This window comes from Mercenaria mercenaria, chromosome 4, assembly GCF_021730395.1.
Source record: "Mercenaria mercenaria strain notata chromosome 4, MADL_Memer_1, whole genome shotgun sequence".
Classification (NCBI taxonomy): domain Eukaryota; kingdom Metazoa; phylum Mollusca; class Bivalvia; order Venerida; family Veneridae; genus Mercenaria; species Mercenaria mercenaria.
The window spans coordinates 5,141,875-5,164,350 of NC_069364.1; the positions used below are offsets into that span (position 1 = coordinate 5,141,875).

The 22,476-nt window shown below is 37.8% G+C and overlaps 1 protein-coding gene across 5 annotated transcripts in view; it reads left to right on the forward strand.

The window, feature by feature from the left end:
* Positions 1-22,476, forward strand: part of LOC123550875 (uncharacterized) — a 54,583-nt gene that overhangs the window by 2,634 nt on the left and 29,473 nt on the right. For 3 of the 5 annotated variants that reach the window (XR_008370463.1, XR_008370462.1, XM_045339338.2), the window contains exons 1-3: positions 10,036-10,280; positions 12,828-13,005; positions 13,555-13,708. Coding sequence is in view for 3 of the 5 variants with exons in the window: in XM_045339338.2 (XP_045195273.2) it covers positions 12,835-13,005; positions 13,555-13,708 (325 nt within the window). In the remaining 2 variants the exon portion in view is untranslated. Of the gene's footprint in view, positions 1-6,686; positions 6,814-10,035; positions 10,281-12,827; positions 13,006-13,554; positions 13,709-22,476 lie in introns of those variants that run through there. The other 2 variants (XM_053540237.1, XM_045339337.2) reach the window with 2 other exon arrangements.

Sequence of the window (22,476 nt, forward strand, 5' to 3'; positions counted from 1 at the left end):
GGAAGGAATGAATTTATGATTGGAAGTCTAAGAAATCAACAGTTTTCGTTTGAAAAAAAGGACTCGATTCGGTTTATTACGCGCCCGGCGTACCGCCAATTTTATACTTCAGTAAGCGTCTGTCGATTTGATCACGATTGAGCAAGTCGGCAAACGCTTTGAAATAAGATAACGCTCTAACACGAGATGACACGGGATTATCCCCAGTTGCCATTCTGTGTATTTTTAGTTCTTTGTTACAATTTAATGATGAAAGTCAAACTTTAGCGAAATCATGGAGGACTTTCTTCTTATTTTATCATATTGACCTGCAATTTTTATCGGACACTCAGTCTTGTGAACTTGATATATCACGCTGGACCGGATCAAAATTTACTGGAAATGTCCGGCAGTCCGACGACATTCACGACCTCTGGGAGATGGCCTTTTTGAACCAGACTGGTTCGTTTGAACCAGGCTAATTCAAATGACCCATAATAAGACATGTATACATAGGCCTAATGCACCATAAATCATGAGATGCACATTTTTCTGGTTTTAGAAGAAGACTATCATTATGTAGATGGCAGTGGCTAGAGAACCGGAATCGGTTCCCTAGACAGCGAACTTATTAGTTCGGAACCGGTTCTCTAACCAAAATAGCGTGCATAGGCTAGGGAACCGGAATTTTATTTCTATGCATATTTATTTCTATGCTGCCAGAATCCACTTTGTTTCTTGGTAAATGTCATGCATATTGTTATCTTAATTAATTTTACCGTGCCCTTGCATTTATCTGCGTTTACTGTCCGCCATATTGGAATGATAAAAACTAGTACGAATAAATGCGTGAAAACTCACTTTCCCTTTTTATGCCCCCCTTCGAAGAAGGAGGGGTATATTGTTTTGCAGATGTCGGTCGGAATGTAGACCAATCCGTTTCCGGATGATAACTCAAGAATACTTGGGCCTAGGATCATGAAAGTTGATAGGGAGGTTGGTCATCACCAGCAGATGACCCCTATTGATTTTGAGGTCTGTATGTCGAAGGTCAAGGTCACAGTGACCCTGAATAGTAAAACTGTTTCCGGATGATAATTCAAGAAGACTTGGGCCTAGGATCATGAAAGTTGATAGGGAGGTTGGTAATGACCATCAGATGACCCCTATTGATTTTAAGGTCAGTATGTTAAAGGTCAAGGTCACAGTGACCCTGAACAGTAAAACGGTTTCCGGATGATAACTCAAGAATGCTTAGGTCTAGGGTCACGAAAGTTGATAGGGAGGTTGGTCATGACCAGCAGATGACCCCTATTGATTTTAAGGTCAGTACGTCAAAGGTCAAGGTCACAGTGACCAGGAACAATAAAATGGTTTCCAGGCAATAACTCAAGAACTCTTGGGTCTAGTGTCAGGAAGATTGATAGTTAGGTCGGCCATGACCAGCAGATGACCCCTATTGATTTTGAGGTCATTAGGTCAAAGGTCAAGGTCACATTGGCCAGGAACAGTTAAACGGTTTCTGATCTTCTTGTCCAAAACCATAGGCCTAGGGCTTTGATATTTGGTATGTAGAAAAATCTAGTGGTCATCTACTAAGATTGTTCAAATTATTTTCCTGGGGTCAATATGGCCCCACCCTGGGGGTCACATGGTTTATATAGACTTATATAGGAAAAAACTTTGAAAAACCTCTTTTCCAAAACCACAGGGCCTAGGGCTTTGATATTTTGTATATGACATCATCCAGTGGTCCTCTACTAAGATTGTTCAAATTATTCCCCAAGGGTCAAATATGGCTTCGCCTTGGGGGGTCACATGGTTTACATAGACTTATATAGGGAAAAACTTTAAAAATCTTCTTGTCCAAACCACAAACACTATGGCTTTGATATTTTGTAATGTAGCCTCATTTAGTGGTTCTCTATCAAGTATTTCAAATTATCCCTCTAGGGTCAAATATGGCCCCGCCCCAGGGGTCATATGGTTCATATAGACTTATATAGGGAAAAACTTAGAATCTTCATGTCCATAACTTACATCATTCAAATTTGGACCACATGTATAGTTTTGAATGGCAAGATGAACCTTGACATGAGTTGACCTTGATCTTGACCTAGTGACCTACTTTCACATTTCTGTAGCTACAGCCTTCAAATTTGGACTACATGCATATGTTTGTGTACCGAAAAAAACTTTGACCTTGTTATTGACCTAGTGACCTACATTTTTGAAGCTAAAGGCTTCAAATTTGGACCACATGCATAGTGAAGCACATGCAAAGTTCTGTCTACCGAAATGAACTTTGACCTTGAAATTGATCTAGTGACCTGCTTTCACATTTCTCAAGCCACAGCTTTCAAATTTGGACCACATACACATTGTTTTGTACCAAAATGAAATTTGACCTTCATTTTGATCTTGAGCTAGTCTTAAAATTTGGAACATTAATAAATTGCTCAGTGGATGGCGCCAAGATCACTCTGTTATCTCTGGTTAGGTTAATAGTTAAAGGTCAAGGTCAGATTAAAGCAGAATGGTAGAACTTTTGTTTACAGTGAGCATAAAATTTCTGTTCCTTGTGCAATTACTGAATGCATCAAGGGGGCATTTTGTGTTCGACGAGCTCTTGTTGTATATTGTTTTGCAGATGTCAGGGATCAGCCTAGGTCAAAATTTTAGGGAGAAGTGACTTCTCCCTCCACAGAATTTAGGGAGAAGTTGAGAAATTTAAGGAGAAGAATCGGCATAGCATTCAGTTTCTTGCCCATATATATCCACTTTCTGTGGGTCTAGCTGTAACTTATAAACAGTAAATATTTAAGGAAATTGATTCTTGCATTATCATTTTCATGAATTTCTAAATAAAGTATAAACTTAGCTATGAAAAAGTCGCCTTTAAATTTTTATCCGAAATTTACATGTCCGAAATTAGTAAATTTAACAGGTGCACGATCAAAACGGCGTGAAAATTTTCATTAATGTTTCGATTCTCGTACTTTTATAATGCCCGATTTTTGCACCAATTTGTTCAGATTTATACATTTAATTTATTCATTTATTATTTTTTTCGAAAATAATACCAAACTCGTAGTTAATGGCGATCTTTTTACAATATTTTGTACGGCAGTTCTGACGTCCGCGAAATCATTTTTTATCCACAGTACCCGTGCCGTTCATTTACAGAAATTGACCGTAATTATGGTAATTGAAATAATTTTTGAAGTAATCTTTAATAAAATGAAAGAATAATTACAATTGTTGCATAAAATCATGCTCTCGTTAAGTTTATCGGCTTTTTACACGCCGATTGAAAATTTTCAAAATGGCGGCGGCTTACAATATTATTGATTGACACTGTTAGATATTAACGCTACGATTGGCTGAAGTTTGACAGGCGAGTAGGCGGGGTTGACTATGGATTTATCGATAATTTAATCTAGAATATGCATCAAGTTTTGCAACTTAAGTAAACAGATAATAACTCGCTGAAAAACTCGGCGATTTGGATTTCGCCCGGAGGCGATAATTAAGCGAAGTGGCCGACTTTAAAGCGACGATATCGCTCAAATCGCCTTGTAGGCTGATCCCTGGATGTTGGTCGGTCGGTATGTCGGTCGGTCTGTCGGTCGGAATGTAGACCAATCCATTTCCGGATGATAACTCAAGAACGCTTGGGCCTAGGATCATGAAAGTTGATAGGGAGGTTGGTCATCACCAGCAGATGACCCCTTTTGATTTTGAGGTCTGTATGTCAAAGGTCAAGGTCACAGTGACCCTGAATAGTAAAACGGTTTCCGGATGATAACTCAAGAACACTTGGGCCTAGGATCATGAAAGTTGATAGGTAGGTTGGTAATGACCAGCAGATGACCCCTATTGATTTTGAGATCAGTATGTTAAAGGTCAAGGTCACAGTGACCCTGAACAGTAAAACAGTTTCCGGATGATAACTCAAGAATGCTTCGGCCTAGGGTCACAAAAGTTGATAGGGAGGCTGGTAATGACCAGCAGATGACCCCTATTGATTTTAAGGTCAGTATGTTAAAGGTCAAGGTCACAGTGACCCTGAACAGTAAAACGGTTTCGGAACTTTCCGGATGATAACTCAAGAATGCTGAGGCCTAGGGTCACGAAAGTTGATAAGGAGGTTGGTCATGACCAGCAGATGACCCCTATTGATTTTGAGGTCAGTATGTCAAAGGTCAAGGTCACAGTGACCAGAAACAGTAAAATGGTTTCTAGGCAATAACTCTAGAATGCTTGGGCCTGTGTCAGGAAAATTGATAGTTAGTTTGGCCATGACTAGCAGATGATCCCTATTGACTTTGAGGTCATTAGGTCAAAGGTCAAGGTCACATACAAGGAACAGTTAAAATGGTTTCTGATCTTCTTGTCCAAAACCAAAGAGCCTATGGCTTTGATATTTGGTATGTAGCAAAATCTAGTGGTCCTCTACCAAGATTGTACAGATTATTTCCCAGGGGTCAAATATGGCCCCACCCCGGAGGTCACATGGTTTATATAGACTTATATAGGAAAAAAACTTTGAAAAACCTCTTGTCCAAAACCACAGGGGCTAGGGCTTTGATACTTTGTATATGACATCATCTAGTGGTCCTCTACTAAGATTGTTCAAATTATTCCCCAAGGGTCAAATATGGCTCCGTCCTAGGGGGTCACATGGTTTACCTAGACTTATATAGGGAAAAACTTTGAAAATCTTCTTGTCCAAACCACAAAGGCTATGGCTTTGATATTTTGTAATGTAGCATCATTTAGTGCTTCTCTACCAAGTTTGTTCAAATTATCCCTCTAGGGTCAAATATGGCTCCGCCCCAGGGGTCATATGGTTCATATAGACTTATACAGGGAAAAACTTAGAACCTTCATGCCCATAACTTACATCATTCAAATTTGGACCACATGTATAGTTTTGAGTGGCAAGATGAACCTTGACATGAGTTGACCTTGATCTTGACCTAGTGACCTACTTTCACATTTCTGTAGCTACAGCCTTCAAATTTGGACCACATGCATAGTTTTTTGTTCCGAAATAAAATTTGACATTGATTTTGACCTAGTGACCGACTTTCACATTTCTCAAGCTACAGCCTTCAAATCTGAACCACAAGCATAGTTTTGTGTACTGAAATGAACTTTGATCTTGAGATTGACCTAGTGACCTACTTTCACATTTCTGAAGGTACAGGCTTCAAATTTGGACCACTTGCATAGTTTTGTGTTCCGAAATAAAATTTGACCTTGATTTTGATGTAGTGACCTACTTTCACATTTCTGAAGCTACAGGCTTCAAATTTGGACCACATGTATAGTTTTGAGTGGCAAGATGAACCTTGACATGAGTTGACTTTGATCTTGACCTAGTGACCTACTTTCACATTTCTGTAGCTACAGCCTTAAAATTTGGACCACATGGATAGTTTTTTGTTCCAAAATAAAATTTGACATTGATTTTGACCTAGTGGCCTTCTTTCACATTTCTCAAGCTACAGCCTTCAAATTTGAAGTACATGCATAGTTCTGTCTACCGAAATGAACTTTGACCTTGAAATTTATCTAGTGACCTGCTTTCACATTTCTCAAGCCACAGCTTTCAAATTTGGACCACATACACATTGTTTTGTACCGAAATGAAATTTGACATTGATTTTGACCTTGAGCTAATCTTGAAATTTGAAACATTCAAAAATGGCTCAGTGGATGGTGCCAGGATCACTCTGTAATCTCTTGTTAGGTTAATAGGTTAAAGGTCAAGGTCAGATTAAACCAGAATGGTAGAACTTTTGTTTTATATAATACAGTGAGCATATAGTTTCTGTTCCTTGTGCAATTACTGAATGCATCAAGGGGGGCATTTTGTGTTCGACGAGCTCTTGTTTAAATGTTATTTTCTTTCAACATGTACTATGTTAAAATTATTTAAATATAAAATAATATTGATTTGTATTTGTGTCATTACATGTTTATAGATGTACAAACTAATTTAATTGCCTATAAAACTTCATGCAGATTCTTTGATCAGTTTGTAACACCTTGGCATTTCACGTTCAAAATATGTGATCACTACTAATTAACAGGAATTACTTAATTTGTTTTAAATGTTTCTTTTATTGTTTTATACCTTTTAATTTACATTTCAAATTTATTTCGGCTTGCTCCAATGCTGACTATTTCCACATTCATTCATACTAGTTTATTTATCATTCCAATATGGTGGACAGTATGCGACGATTACACTTGTGGAGATACAGTAAACACAGATAAATGAAAGGGCATTGCTTGCTGAAAATTGAAATGTTAAATTTATTAAGATAATAACATGCATAATACTTACCAAAAAGCCCGCCCGCTTAGCTCAGTAGGTAGTGCGTTGGTCTACGGATCGCAGGGTCGTGAGTTCAATCCTCGGGCGGGGCGTAACTATGTTCTCTGTGACTATTTGATAAACGACATTGTGTCTGAAATCATTAGTCCTCCACCTCTGATTCACGTGGGGAAGTTGGCAGTTACTTGCAGAGAACAAGTTTGTACTGGTACAGAATCCAGGAAAACTGGTTAGGTTAACTGCCCGCCGTTACATGACTGAAATACTGTTGAAAAACGGCGTTAAACCCAAAACAAACAAACAAACAAAACTTACCAAAAGAAACAAAGTGAAATTCGGCAGTTTTATGCATAGAAGTAAAATTCCGGTTCCCTAGTCTATGCACGGTACTTTGGCTAGAGAACCGGTTCCGGACGATTAAGTTTGCTGTCTAGGGAACTGATTCCGGTTCTCTAGCCACTGCCTATGTAGATATTCGCATAATGGTATGGACATTTTATAATTTATAATTCTATTGGACTTTTACCAGGCTGGTAACATTGCCCAATTGGGCTTTCGACATAAAAACTTATATTTCTGGAAAAAAATGAAGATATTTCTTTCAGACTTGGTCCATTTATTAAGCATAACATATGATACATATTAAGATAGAAAAAACTTTGTTGCTTTCAGTTTTGTTAAAATTACAAGTTTCCCTTTTTCGATTTTTATGATGCATAATTTTAGAAGTCCAAAAAAATTATGTTTTAATGCAATCTTTAAAACAGAAAAGGGTTCAATGGCTTTCTGTTGCTCCAAACTTGTGCACTAATACCTTTATTCTATATATTTAGGGTTAATACTTTGTTTCTAGTGCAGATGTATCAACAGCTTTTTTACAACTAACATTTCTCTATAATTTTGTAAGTGAGAGCACAGTAAAATGTATATATTCATGTACTAGCGCAATAATTTAGAGCATTAGAAAGCCATTGAACCCTTTCTTGTTTTAAACTTAGCATAAGAACAATTTTTTTTTACTTAAAAAATTATGCGTCATAAAAATATGAAAAGGGGAAATAATTCTACCAAAACTAAAGGCAACCAAGTTATTTTTATATTGATTTGTATCATATGTTATGCTTAATAAATGGACCAAGTTTGAAAGAAATATCTTCATTATTTTTCAAAAATTATTAGTTTTTATGTCGAAAGCCCGATCCTGATCGGGCAATGTTACCAGCCTGTTTACTTATGCAATGCAACTAAATTTCAATGAAATTGACACTTAGGCCTCACCAAATTAAAAAGTTGTTCATCGGATTTGCCACTCGTATATTTTCAGTAACACAAAAAAATATTTTTTTTTGTTTTTGGCTTGCACTCGCCCCATTGAAAAAAAATCAATCCAAAATTTTTTGGTGCGCTACCCGTACAGAAGAAAAAGGCCTGCTGCGTACTCTTGCTGTGTACATACAGCGTATATGATGCGTACATGATGTGTACTGAAATCAAGGGCTTTAAATAGTACGCAGGATATACACCGCACATACACCGATAGTACATTTGTAGTACACTTTTGACATGCAAATGAGCTCTGCCGCGTACTACTTGCTGCGTACATGCTGTGGACTACATAGTACTTACACAGGATGTACGCTGGAGGAATTTATTATGCGGGAAATAGTACGCAGCATGTACGCGGCACATACACTTTTCACATGCAAATGAGCCTGCGGTGTACTACCCCTGCGGCGTACATGCTGTGTACTCCTGTGGCGTACATGCTGTGTACTCCCGCTGCGTACACTCTGTGTACTCCTGGCCCGAGTCCTGCGGCGTACATGCTGTGTACTCCTGCTGCATACATGCTGTGTACTCTAGTGGCGAAACTGTTGTGATAATGTAAATTCCTTACCCCACCAACTTTCTTATCCAAGTCCAAGTGATCAGCATTAAATTTGCATACGAAAGTTGGTGGGGTAAGGAATTTACATTATGAGTTGTTTTCAGAACAATTCAAATTTTCCAATCATTTAGTAGACTAAAGTTAATGCACGTTAATCTCCTTTTCAGACCTTAATTGAGACTTTGTTTCAACAAATCTGATATGTTATGAAAGTTTAAAGTTAGAAAAAGAGCTGTACATAAGACATCATGCTCGACTTTTCTGAATCAGAGCTTTGCCAGTAAAAGGGGCATAATAGTCAGAAGCTTTGAAAATAGCAGAGCTGTTGGTCATTATATAAAACTTAATTAAAATATTCTATGTTAAAAAGGGCCATAACTCTGTCTAGATTCAGACTTAAGCATATTGTTTCTCCTGGTGTAGTCTGACAGTAAATAACTATTCTAAGTTTCAAATCAAAAGCTTTAATAGATCTAGTAACATTCACAAAGAATTTTGATGTATCAAACACTTTGTAAAGTCAGCTAAAAATGCTACATTTTCATAGCAGTAAATGTTCAAGTCACATATGTATATGATAAGTATGATGTAAGGTTATGCATTTTTGTTTATTACATATTTTCTAACAGCATTTTCAAAAGCATGCATTATTTGATTACAATGTACTGTATGACGATGTTATTACCTTTTTTCACGAGTTCGCTTTGTTGTGCGTCTGCAGGTCAGATTTTCTCAATCCCTGGGGACTTTTTAAAAGTGCTATACATTCTATTTTAAGGTTTTTATTAGTCAGTTGAGAGCCAAATGAAGACAAATATATTTCTTCGATCTTCGCTCGCTCCTGATTTTCTCAAAAACTAAAAAAAATATTTAAATTATTTTTTTGCTCGCCGCCTCAATTTTTGCAGAAAAAATCCGATGAACAACTTATCAATTTGGTGTGGCCTTCCAACAATCTGCGAATCGCTTTGCTACCAGGTACGTTATTTTGTACACTTAGGTCACCATAGATTTTACAAATTTCTTAAAATAAAATATAGAGCCCGCCCGCTTAGCTCAGTAGGTAAGAGCGTTGGTCTACGGATCGCGGGGTCGCAAGTTCGATCCTCGGGCGGGGCGTATGTTCTCCGTGACTATTTGATAAACGACATTGTGTCTGAAATCATTAGTCCTCCACCGCTGATAATTCATGTGGGGAAGTTGGCAGTTACTTGCGGAGAACAGGTTTGTACTGGTACAAAACCCAGGAACACTGGTTAGGTTAACTGCCCACCGTTATATGACTGAAATACTGTTGAAAAACGGCGTTAAACCCCAAAAAACAAAACAATAAAATAAAATAATGTAACTGGTGGAAAATCCATTTGTAAAATCCGAGAGATAAAGGAGGAAGAAAACACACTGATTTCCGCTGATTTGAGATGCAACCGCATATTCATATCCCCCGGCATCCGTAACTTAAATATGCCAACATTTATCTCCCTTTATACTATTTCAGTTTCGCCAGCATCAAATGGCTACTTTCAGTCACATGATCATGATACAGCTGGGAAAATTGCAAAGTGGCGGCGAACTGATGAAACACAGCAAAATAATGTATAAAAGTTGAAAATTACCATAAAATCTATGCAAATAACTCCTGCTTTACTGACAGTTCCAAATCTGTCATATACATATTCCCTTTGTTGTGCGGCAAAAATATAGTCAAGGCAGCTTATATACATGTAGTTTGTCTGAGCACGAAGTGCATGCTGAGAAGTAAGCGTACACGCCAAAACAAGATTCCGAATGTGTTTCTAAGCGGATATTTTTACAAGTTTTTCATCACCGTTTGATATTAATGACAAATACGGTTCATGAGGCCCATGTGTACATGTCTTGTTATGGGTCAGTTGGACCAGCCTGGTTCAAATGAACCAACTGGTGCAAACAGGCCAGCTCTCTGACCTGATTATATTTACATCAGTCCCTAATAACAAACTTTTACATAAAATTGAATCATATGGTATCACTGGAAACATTCATAAATGGTTAGGATCATTCTTGAAGGAATGAAAAATTAAGGTACTTGTAGAAGAAGAACATATCTACGAGCGAAATATTTCAGTAATCCTCGGTGATTTCATTCCGGATAGCGGACATGTTCCTGGTTTTTAGCTCACCTGTCACATAGTGACAAGGTGAGCTTTTGTGATCACCCTTCGTCCGTCGTCAGTCCGTCCGTGCGTCAACAATTTCATGTCTGCACGATAGTGGTTTCATTTATGATTTTATTTTAACCAAACTTGCACACAACTTGTATCACCATAAGATCACGTTTCCTTTCTTGAACTGGCCAGATCCCATTATTGGTTCCAGAGTTATGGCCCCTGAAAGGGCCAAAATTAGCTATTTTGACCTTGTCTGCACAATAGCAGCTTTATTTATGATTTGATTTTTACCAAACTTGCACACAACTTGTATTACCATAAGATCTCGGTTCCTTTCTTGAACTGGCTAGATCCCATTATGGGTTCCAGAGTTATGGCCCCTGATAGGGCCAGAATTAGCTATTTTGACCTTGTCTGCACCATAGCAGCTTCATTTATGATTTGAATTTAATCAAACTTGCACAAAACTTGTGTCACCATAAGATCTCGATTCCTTTCTTGAACCGGCCAGATCCCTTAATGGGTTCCAGAGTTATGGCCCCTAAAAGGGCCAAAATTAGCTATTTTGACCTTGTCTGCACAATAGCAGCTTCATTTTTGATTTGATTTTAACCAAACTTGCACACAACTTGTATCACCACAAGATCTTGCTTCCTTTCTTCAACTGGCCAGATTCTATCATGGGTTCCAGAGTTATGGCCCCTTAAAGGTCCAAAATTGGCTATTTTGGCTTTTGCAGCCATATAGAGACTTCATTTATGGTTTTATTTGATACAAACTTCCAAAATATCTCCAACAACAATAAAGCTTGGATTCCATGACAAATCAGATCCAATCATAGGTTCCAGTTATTTTATATCTGATTACCTCCCCTGATTGTGATCAAAATGGATTTATATCAGTAAGTACTTACAGGACTTATTTGAAATTTCATTATTGTTATTAGTTGGACTGAGAGAATCAGGGTAGATGACTATGGACTGATTTTATGTCAAATTACCTCCCTTTATTTCAAATTAAAATTGTTATATCTCTATAACTAATGAAGATACTGATCTGAAATTTCATTTATGTCAACAGATTTATTTGGTAGATCCTTCTTTTATCCACTTACAATATTTTTTTTTTTTTTTATACTTCCCTTTTACGTTACTATGAATAACTTGTTTTTAGTAACTTTTTTATTATTGGCCGTAGGGAAAACACGAGACCAGTTGTCTGTGGTACAACATGGATGGTACCTCCAATTTTTAGGTGTATTTTAACATATCTATACCTTGTAAGATTTTTTTTTTTTTGGTTAAATTTCTTCCCTTTGCTGTTCCTGTCCTTTGGACTTAGATATTTTTTCTGAGGACCTTCTTGTCCTCAAGTGCAGTGATAACAGGTGAGCGATATGTTTGGCAGCTGAAATCGCCGGGGATAACTATAATATTTCGCTCGTAGAGACTTGTATTGTGTTTTTTAAACAATTTATGGGGTCAGTTGAATATTTATGGAAGGCTTTAAATGTTTCGAAGGTGCGATCATGCACGTAGCGGCTGCAAGTGTATAAACTCCAATTTTGGAATGTTCTACAAGTTTGCCGAGTAACTTCCCATAGCGTTACGCTCGCATAGTTCACCTTTTTAATGTATATGATACTGTGACCGGATTTTTTGTCATCGATTTTTTTTTTCATTTGACTTACATATAAAAAGTATATTTGTGTGAAAAAAGGATTTTTTTATATTAAACAAAAAAATATACACTGGACCCGTGCCTGTGCTGTGAACAACAAAACTGACACGAGGTCTCGTGCTAAAATTACAAAATACGGCGGAAATTGAAAGAAAAGTTTGAAATTATTTAAAAATGTCGGATAATTATCGCAATTACCGTAAATATTTTCTGATTAAGTTAATCTCGTACAAAGAACCGAAAAAATCGTCGGGGAAAACAGCGTGGAAACAGCCATTAAAAACAAATGGGTCGCTGCTCATTGATCAATAAAATTGGTTTAGTCATCGATAATTGGATCAATTAGAATAAACATCAGCGGATACTTCAAGCATTTCCATTGAAACGTGCTTTTTTTAATAATTGATCGCATCCGTCTCCCCCGCTCCAGTTAACACGCACACACATGTCACAGCATTATGTAATATACACACCTGTCAAAACATGCGTCAGCTGATTACTTGCTATCGGTTTTATCTACCCGGGAGAATATCCGAGAGGCACGAAACGGAAACCACGCTTCCGGATCAACAACGTGGGAAAAAATGAAAATATATGTGGAGCCATAATGTTTCGCCACTCGAGATTTTTTGGAGCCACTTTAGTCAAAGTTGGAGCCAGTGGCTCCAAATGCGATAGGCAGCGGACGCCCTGCTATAAAGCATTGTACAGAGCATGTGTCATACAATGTTGACATCATTCTTGTGTTACAAACGTACATGTGTACATATTTTACTTTAAGAGACAAAATGGAGAAGCAAAAAGATACCTTCTTTGCACAGTTAATAGACCTTGCAGCCAAGATTGATAGAGATTGTGAACAGTATAAACATGCAATTTCTGGACAGAATGAAGACTTCTCAGCACCACAAGCCATTAAAGACATCTCAGATTTGAAAAATGATGTTAAAAAGTTAAAGGTAAATTGAAAGATTTAGAAAATTCAACATTTAGCAACATTTTAATACAAAAAATTTATTCACATGATGTTAACAGCAGGTCTTTTTTCCCCTATAAATCTACCTATGGTACAAGGAGGTAATCCAAAGCAAAAAAAATGTGTTTTTTCCAAATTCTGAATTTAAAATTCCCAAATGAGTGTTATCTGAAATGATTTATTCTTATATGTTTTTTTGCTATATTTTAAAATATGCACTAAAATGTTGTCATGTTAAAGGGCGACTAAATCAGTAAATGTTTTTGTTGCAACCAGGAAAGAGCACTACTATATTTTATCTTGTGTGTTAGAAAAAAGAGCATTATATAATTAGAATCAAAATTATGTACCGCAAAATCATTTTAGTTAAATTAATACACTCAAAGTTGATTATATGTCACCAGAATAATTCAGTCGGGCTACACCCTCATGCTTAGTGTATTAATAACGTTAAAACATGATTTTTCTATACAATGTACATTATTCCATAATCATCCAGCAGACTAAACATACAAATGTATCTATTAAACAGGCACCATTATTAACTGAATTGGACAGACAGAAGAAAGATGTACAAAGTTTGAATGATATAGCATCTTCTGTTGACAGTCTACTAAAGAACTTTGTATCTCCAAAAGTTTCAGAGATTGAGGAGTACATGTCACAATATGGCTATAAACCTAAAGGTAAGTTCATTGTCTTTTTTCTCAGGCCTAAGAATATAGTAAGATGTATAACAGGTCCCTGCAAAATGGTCATAATCACGTCCAAAAGGTTTGTAAGGTGAAAGACAGTGACACAAAACCAAGGTCTTTGTAGTCGCATTTTCAATAACTGCGGCAGTATTTTGCGATAAATCATCACTGAATTTTTCACTTGTGATAATCATCGTGTATATGACCAATTTATAAATGATTAATCGCAGAAATTCGCAACATGTATTGAAGCTGCAACTGCATAGATCTCCATTCTTTGTGATTGCCTTTTGTCTCATAAACCACTTGAATGGGATAATAACTATTTTATATTTGATATTTACATATTTTGAATAATTGTTATTGGTTTTATAGCTATTTCTAGCTATATATAGCTAGATTTAGCTATATAGCTAATTTGTGTCTTTTCTGGGACCTGTATAATAATAATAAGAGCAATATCTGCCAACCTAAAAGATAAGTATCCAATGGCTATATTTCTCTAAAATAGTTTATATTTAACAAATAAGGCCTTCAAGTCTTTATCGTTTACCATGGTTCAGAGTTCAGATATGTAGGGCGTTAGCCAGAGTGGTTAAATCCTGAAGCATCTGAATGATGAACTGTGGTAAATTAGATGATGAATCACAATAACGCCTTGGTTGTTTTCATTCTGACATGCTCATTGACATATTTTAATAAATATTATGCTGGACTTCATTTACCCGAAGAGTAATGTATTGGACGTCATGTGGCAATTTGACATCATGACACACGTCATAATGCTCTCAACAAGCGAAGACATAGTTGTCCAAATGGCTGTTTGGTGTATGTGTGTGCGTATGTACATCCGTCCGTCCGGATTTGTTTGTCCAGACCATAACTTGACATGCATGGAGCAATCTCACTTATTTTTGGCATGAGTGTTAACCTCAGTGAGACGGAGTGTCATGCACAAACTGTAGGTTCCTATCTCGAATGACTGTCCGACTGTCCGGAGCATTTTTCATGCATGGAGGGATTTTGATGTAACTTGGCACAAATGTTTACAACCATGTGACGGAGTGTCATGCGCAAGAACCAGGACCCTAGGTCTAAGGTCAAGGTCACACTTAGAGGTCAAAGGTCAGATACAAGAATGACTGTCGGGAGCATTTCTTTTTCATGCATGGAGGGATTTTAATTTAACTTGGCACAATTGTTCACCATCATGAGACGGAGTGTCATATGCAAGAACCTAGAATTACTTCCCTTTGTTGCACTATAAATAGCTTATATTATAACTTTTATTACTGGATGTAGGGAAAAATCAAGACCACTTTTCTCTAGTACAATATGCATGTTACATCCAATTTTGAGGTGTATTTTGACCTATCTCTACTGGTAAGGATTTTTGTATGGACTTAGATTTTTTTAAAAGATTTACTTCCCTTTGTTGTTACTATAAATAACTTACAAGTATTGTAGCTTCTTGCAATCATTTTTTATTTGGCATGAATGTTTGCCTTAATGAGACAGGGTGTCATGTGCAACTCCTAGTCCTTTTCTGGAGGGCTCAACATATTGCCCGTGGGCATCTAGTTAATCCCCCGCCACAAATGGTGGTGGAGTTATAGGAACGGTCTCCGTCCGTCCTTCCGTCTGTCCATAACACTTTCGTGTCCGCTCTGTATCTCCTAAACCCCTTGAAGGATTTCCATGAAACTTGGGTCAAATGATCACCTCATCAAGACGCTGTGCAGAACCTATGAGTCAGCCTTGTTGGCTCAAGGTCAAGGTCACAACTCAAGGTCAAAGGTTTGAGCCTTCCATTTTGTGTCCGCTCTATATCTCCTTAACCCCTTGAAGGAATTTTATAAAACTTGGGTCAAATGATCACCTCATCAAGGCAATATGCAGAACTTATGAGTCAGCCATGCTGGCTCAAGGTCAAGGTCACAACTGAGGGTCAAAGGTTTGAGCCTTCCATTTTGTGTCTGCTCTGTATGTCCTAATTCCCTTGAAGGATTCATATGAAACTTGGGTCAAATTATCACCTCATCAAGGCGATGTGCAGAACTCATGAGTCAGCCATGCTGGCTCAAGGTTAAGGTCACAACTCAGTCAAAGGTTTTAGCCTTCCATTTTGTGTCCGCTCTATATCTACTAAACCCCTTGAAGGAATTTTATAAAACTTTGATCAAATTATCACCTCATCAAGAGGATGTGCAGAACTTATGAGTCAGCCATAACGGCTCAAGGTCAAGGTCACAACTGAGTGTCAAAGGTTTGAGCCTTCCATTTTGTGTCCACACTGTATCTCGTAAACCCCTTGAAGGATTTTCATCAAACTTCGGTCAAATGAACACCTCATCAAGAACTCATGAGTCAGCCTTGTCAACTCAAGGTCAAGGTCACAACTCAAGGTCAAAGGTTTGAACTCTGTATCTCCTAAACCCGTTGAAGGATCTTCATGAAACTTGGGTCAAATGATTACCTCATCAAGACATTGTGCAGAATTCATGAGTCAGCCATGTCAGTTCAAGGTCAAGGTCACAGCTATATATACAAAGGTCAAAGGTTTACCCTTTCACTATCCATAGCAGTGGTGGGGGATTTAGCTGTCTTTCAGACTGCCTTGTTTGAACTGAAAATCAAATCGAGTCAGAATCGGATGTTTACTTCAAATGTACAAAATCCTCATCAAATATATGAGCTGTGCCATGAGAAAACCAACATAGTGCATTTGCGACGACCAGCATGGATCCAGACCAGCCTGTGCATCCGTGCAATCTGGTCAGGATCCATGCTGTTTGCTAACAGTGTTCTGTAATTGTAATAGGCTTTGAAAGTGAACAGCATGGATCCTGACCAGACTGCATGGATGCACAGGATGGTCTGGATCCATGCTGGTCACAAACGCACTATGTTGGTTTATTCATGGTGCGGCTCATATGGGTGAAAATAAAAAAAATGAAGCCATTTAAAGATTACCATTTTATTTTTTACTGAAATAAGAAAATGGTTCATTTTTAGCTCGACTATTCGAAGAATAGTCTAGCTATTCTACTCACCCTGGCGTCGGCGTCGGCGTCGGCGTCACACCTTGGTTAAGTTTTTGCATGCAAGTACATACAGCTATCATTTAAAGGCATATAGCTTTGAAACTTATTTATTCTTTTTCTAGGTCAATTACCAACCTCACTGGGTCAAGTTCCATAACTCTAACATGTATTTTGAGCAAATTATGCCCCCTTTTGGACTTAGAAAATTCTGGTTAAAGTTTTACATGCAAGTTACTATCTCCAAAACTAATGTAGATATTGAATTGAAACTTCACATGTGTCTTCGGGGTTATAAAACTAGTTCATAGCAGCAAGTCCCATAACTCTGACCTTGTTTTTGGCCAAATTATGCCCCCTTTTGGACTTAGAAAATTTTGGTTAAAGTTTTGCGTGCAAGTACATACAGCTATTACCAAAAGGCATATAGATTTGAAACTTATTTTTTCTTTTTCTAGATCAGTTACCTACATCACTAGGTCAAGTCCAATAACTCTGACATGTATTTTGGCCAAATTATGCCCCCTTTTGGACTTAGAAAATTCTGGTTAAAGTTTTGCATGCAAGTACATACAGCTATTACTAAAAGGCATATGGATTTAAAACTTATTTTTTCTTTTTCTAGATCAATTACCTACCTCACTGGGTCAAGTCCCATAACTCTGACATGTATTTTGGGCAAATTATGCCCCCTTTTGGACTTAGAAAATTCTGGTTAAAGTTTTACATGCAAGTTACTATCTCCAAAACTAGTGTAGATATTGAATTGAAACTTCACATGTGTCTTCGGGGTTATAAAACTAGTTCATAGCAGCAAGTCCCATAACTCTGACCTTCATTTTGGCCAAATTATGCCCCCTTTTGGACTTAGAAAATTTTGGTTAAAGTTTTGCGTGCAAGTACATACAGCTATTACCAAAAGGCATATAGATTTGAAACTTATTTTTTCTTTTTCTAGATCAATTACCTACATCACTAGGTCAAGTCCAATAACTCTGACATGTATTTTGGGCAAATTATGCCCCCTTTTGGACTTAGAAAATTCTGGTTAAAGTTTTACATGCAAGTTACTGTCTCCAAAACTAATGCAGATATTAAATTGAAATTTCACATGTGTCTTCGGGTTAAAAACTAGTTGACAGAATCAGGTCCCATAACTCTGACATGTATTTTGGGCAAATTATGCCCCCTTTTGGACTTAGAAAATTCTGGTTAAAGTTTTACATTCAAGTTACTATCTCCAAAACTAATGCAGATATGAACTTAACATGTTTCTTCGGGGTTATAAAACTAGTTGATAGCATCAAGTCCCATAACTCTGATATGCATTTTGGTCAAATTATGTCCCCTTTCAAACTTAAAACTCTTTTGATATTTAACATTTTGGGTAATAATTTCCTGCTTCTGTGACAATATTTCGAATAGTCGAGCTTGGCTGTCTTACGGACAGCTCTTGTTTACTTCTGAAAATGCAGATTACAGTGGTTAATTTTTATTTCAAGTTTTGTCGCATTACAACAGTCCGTTGAAAATAATGCAGAAAAAACCTTCAAAAAATATCCCTAGGGAAGTGTACTGGTTTTAGTGTGACATTTATCTAAAATCATGTTTTCAACTTTAAATTACTTTGTAACCACCTTACATATTAAAGAAATGTTTTCTTTATGCTGAAGTGTAATGCGTTGGTTATAGAGTTAGTAAAAGTTTAGAAAATATCTTCTTCTTGTCGTTCGCGATTACACTGTTAGACCAGTAGCCTCAATGAAACTTGTGGTTTGCTGCAGATCCTCAGTGCCTCCATACAGTTTCTGGTGGATTGAGGTATCTATTGGCCAAGTCGCAGCTCGCTCCTGGTCATGCCTTTTACATCTCTAAAGTATATGCTCCGCAGTCTGATCTTCTTCACCACATAGACAAGTTTTCGATGATGCCAGTCTGTAGTTCTTGTACATGTGAGCATTGAGCTTGTTGTGCCCTGAGCGAAGCCGGACCATCATCACTTGTTCAGACCGATCAAGGAGATGAAAAGCATCTTCCTCCATCCTTGGTCTCGTTAGTGCCTTGATGATGGTGACTTTCTCCTTGTAACTCACAGGTTCAGTTGGTTGCTCTGACTGAGCTCCTATCTTAGCCAGTTTGTCTGCCTCTTCATTGCCTACAAGTCCACAATGGGATGAAATCCACTGAAGTGCTACTTTGCAGGTTATACTCAGGCTCTGCATTCTCCTGGCTAGCTGCGGAGCTTTATTGTTGATCAGAGCTTCCATGACAGACAGTGCATCTGTGAGAAAGACGACTGAGGAGCTTTATTCTGCCGAGTCTTCAACCATTGAGACGGCCTGCATGAGTGCTTCAGTCTCTGCCTTGTAATTGCTGCAGTGTTTTCCTGTGGCTGCATGTAGTGTTTCCCTCTTGCCAGATGGGAATTGAATGAAAACTCTTGCTCCTCCATCTTTGACGATGCATGTGGCTGATCTGTCTGTATAGACATGAGTCCATGATTACGGAGGATAGTCTTCATTGATCATAGCAAGTGTGAGGCTCTTCCGAATGCCTTCATCCTCTTGCTTCCCGCGGTCAAGACGAGAAACAGCAAGTCTCAGTCACTGAAGACAGATCATTCGCTAGTGGGTTTATAATGTCTTCAGCATTCCCATTCATGCAAAAATCCGCGTAATTCACGCATAAAAAGTCACTTGCACGCAAGTTTTAAAATTCCATGGGTACAATGCACGCGTAAAAAATCTGACAGAAAATACATTGTTCGTCGATAAAGAGCCGAAATTCAAGTAACCAGACATTATTTTTGATCCGTACACGCAAATTACCACAATACACACTGTTGACAATTTGCTACATGTCAAGACGAGTTGAATTTACATGCCGATAGCATAATTTAAGCTCCCCCTACTCCAGGTACTTGCGAGATTTTCACGAGAACTGTAACAGTGAATCAAATGATTTGTAAAACTTGACGTGATAGTATTCAGCCAATCAACGACACAGTTACATCTTTGACACTTTCCGATAATTGTCAACATGTGTGAGTGCAAACACAACGATTTTGGACGTTTTTTCAACAAGTTGTTGAATAATTAAGCTGTCAGCTGGCATCCACTACACAATTATTTGGTCTCTATTGTAAAAGAAAGACTTGTAAGCTGCGTGTTTATTACTTTTTACAAAATGACCGGTTGCGGACTGACTTTCATCGGGCAATTTTTCATTTTTAGCTCACCTGTAACAAAGTGACAAGGTGAGCTTTTGTGATCGCGCGGCGTCTGTCGTCCATCGTCAGTGCGTGCGTCCGTGCGTCAGTCCGTAAACTTTTGCTTGTGACCTCTCTAGAGGTCACATTTTTCATGGGATCTTTATGAAAGTTGGTCAGAATGTTCATCTTGATGATATCTAGGTCAAGTTCGAAACTGGGTCACGTGCCATCAAAAACTAGGTCAGTAGGTCTAAAAATAGAAAAACCTTGTGACCTCTCTAGAGGCCATATATTTCACAAGATCTTCATTAAAATTGGTCAGAATGTTCAACTTGATGATATCTAGGTCAAGTTCGAAACTGGGTCACGTGCCATCAATAACTAGGTCAGTAGGTCTAAAAATAGAAAAACCTTGTGACCTCTCTAGAGGCCATATATTTCACAAGATCTTCATGAAAATTGGTCAGAATGTTCACCTTGATGATATCTAGGTCAAGTTTGAAACTGGGTCACGTGCCATCAAAAACTAGGTCAGTAGGTCTAAAAATAGAAAAACCTTGTGACCTCTCTACAGGCCATATATTTCACAAGATCTTCATGAAAATTGGTCAGAACGTTCACCTTGATGATATCTAGGTCAAGTTCAAAACTTGGTTACGTGCCATCGAAAACTAGGTCAGTAGGTCAAATAATAGAAAAACCTTGTGACCTCTCTAGAGGCCATATTTTTCATGGGATCTGTATGAAAGTTGGTCTGACGGTTCATCTTGATGATATCTAGGTCAAGTTCAAAACTGGGTCAAGTGCGGTCAAAAACTAGGTCAGTAGGTCTAAAAATAGAAAAACCATGTGACCTCTCTAGAGGCCATATATTTCATGAGGTCTTCATGAAAATTGGTCAGAACGTTCACCTTGATGATATCTAGGTCAGGTTCGAAAGTGGGTCACGTGCCCTCAAAATCTAGGTCAGTAGGTCAAATAATAGAAAAACCTTGTGACCTCTCTAGAGGCCATATTTTTCATGGGATCTGTATGAAAGTTGGTCTGAATGTTCATCTTGATGATATCTAGGTCAAGTTCCAAAGTGGGTCACATGCCCTCAAAAACTAGGTCAGTAGGTCAAATAATAGAAAAACCTTGTGACCTCTCTAAAGGCCATATTTTTCATGGGATCTGTATGAAAATTGGTCTGAATGTTCATCTTGATGATATCTAGGTCAAGTTCGAAACAGGGTCACATGCGGTCAAAAACTAGGTCAGTAGGTCTAAAAATAGAAAAACCTTGTGACCTCTCTAGAGGCCATACTTGTGTATGGATCTTCATAAAAATTGGTCAGAATGTTCATCTTGATGATATCTAGGTCAGTTTTGAAACTGAGTCACGTGCCATAAAAAACCAGGTCAACAGGTCAAATAATAGAAAAACCTTGTGACCTCTCTAGAGACCATATTTTTCAGTGGATCTTCATGAAAATTGGTCAGAATTTTTATCTTGATAATATCTAGGTCAAGTTCAAAACTGGGTCACATGAGCTCAAAAACTAGGTCATTATGTCAAATAATAGAAAAAACGACGTCATACTCAAAACTGGGTCATGTGGGAAGAGGTGAGCGATTCAGGACCATCATGGTCCTCTTGTTATTCGAGTCTGATACTGTTCATGCTAAATAAGTATTACCCGCCAAGTCTTTATTCTATAACATTTTTTTTTTTTTGTTGCTATAATGTTGCAGCAAGATATAGCAGCAAAAAAATGTTATAAAAACTTGGCGGGTGATACTTTTTTAGCTCACCTGTCACATAGTAACAAGGTGAGCTTTTGTGATCACGCAGCGTCCGTCGTCCGTGCATGCGTGCGTTCGTGCGTGCGTAAACTTTTGCTTGTGACCACTAGAGGTCACATTTTTCACGTGATCTTTATGAAAGTTGGTCAGAATGTTCACCTTGATGATATCTAGGTCAAGTTCAAAACTGGGTCACGTGCGGTCAAAAACTAGTTCAGTAGGTCTAAAAATAGAAAAACCTTGTGACCTCTCTACAGGCCATATATTTCACAAGATCTTCATGAAAATTGGTCAGTATGCTCACCTTGATGATATCTAGGTCAAGTTCGAAACTGGGTCACGTGCCATCAAAAACTAGGTCAGTAGGTCAAATAATAGAAAAACCTTGTGACCTCTCTAAAGGCCATATTTTTCATGGGATCTGTATGAAAGTTGGTCTGAATGTTCATCTTGATGATATCTAGGTCAAGTTCGAAAGTGGGTCACATGCGGTCAAAAACTAGGTCAGTAGGTCTAAAAATAGAAAAACCTTGTGACCTCTCTAGAGGCCATATATTTCATGAGATCTTCATGAAAATTGGTCAGAATGTTCACCTTGATGATATTTAGATCAAGTTTGAAAATGGGTTACGTGTCCTCAAAAACTAGGTCAGTAGGTCAAATAATAGAAAAACCTTGTGACCTCTCTAGAGGCCATATTTTTCATGGGATCTGTATGAAAG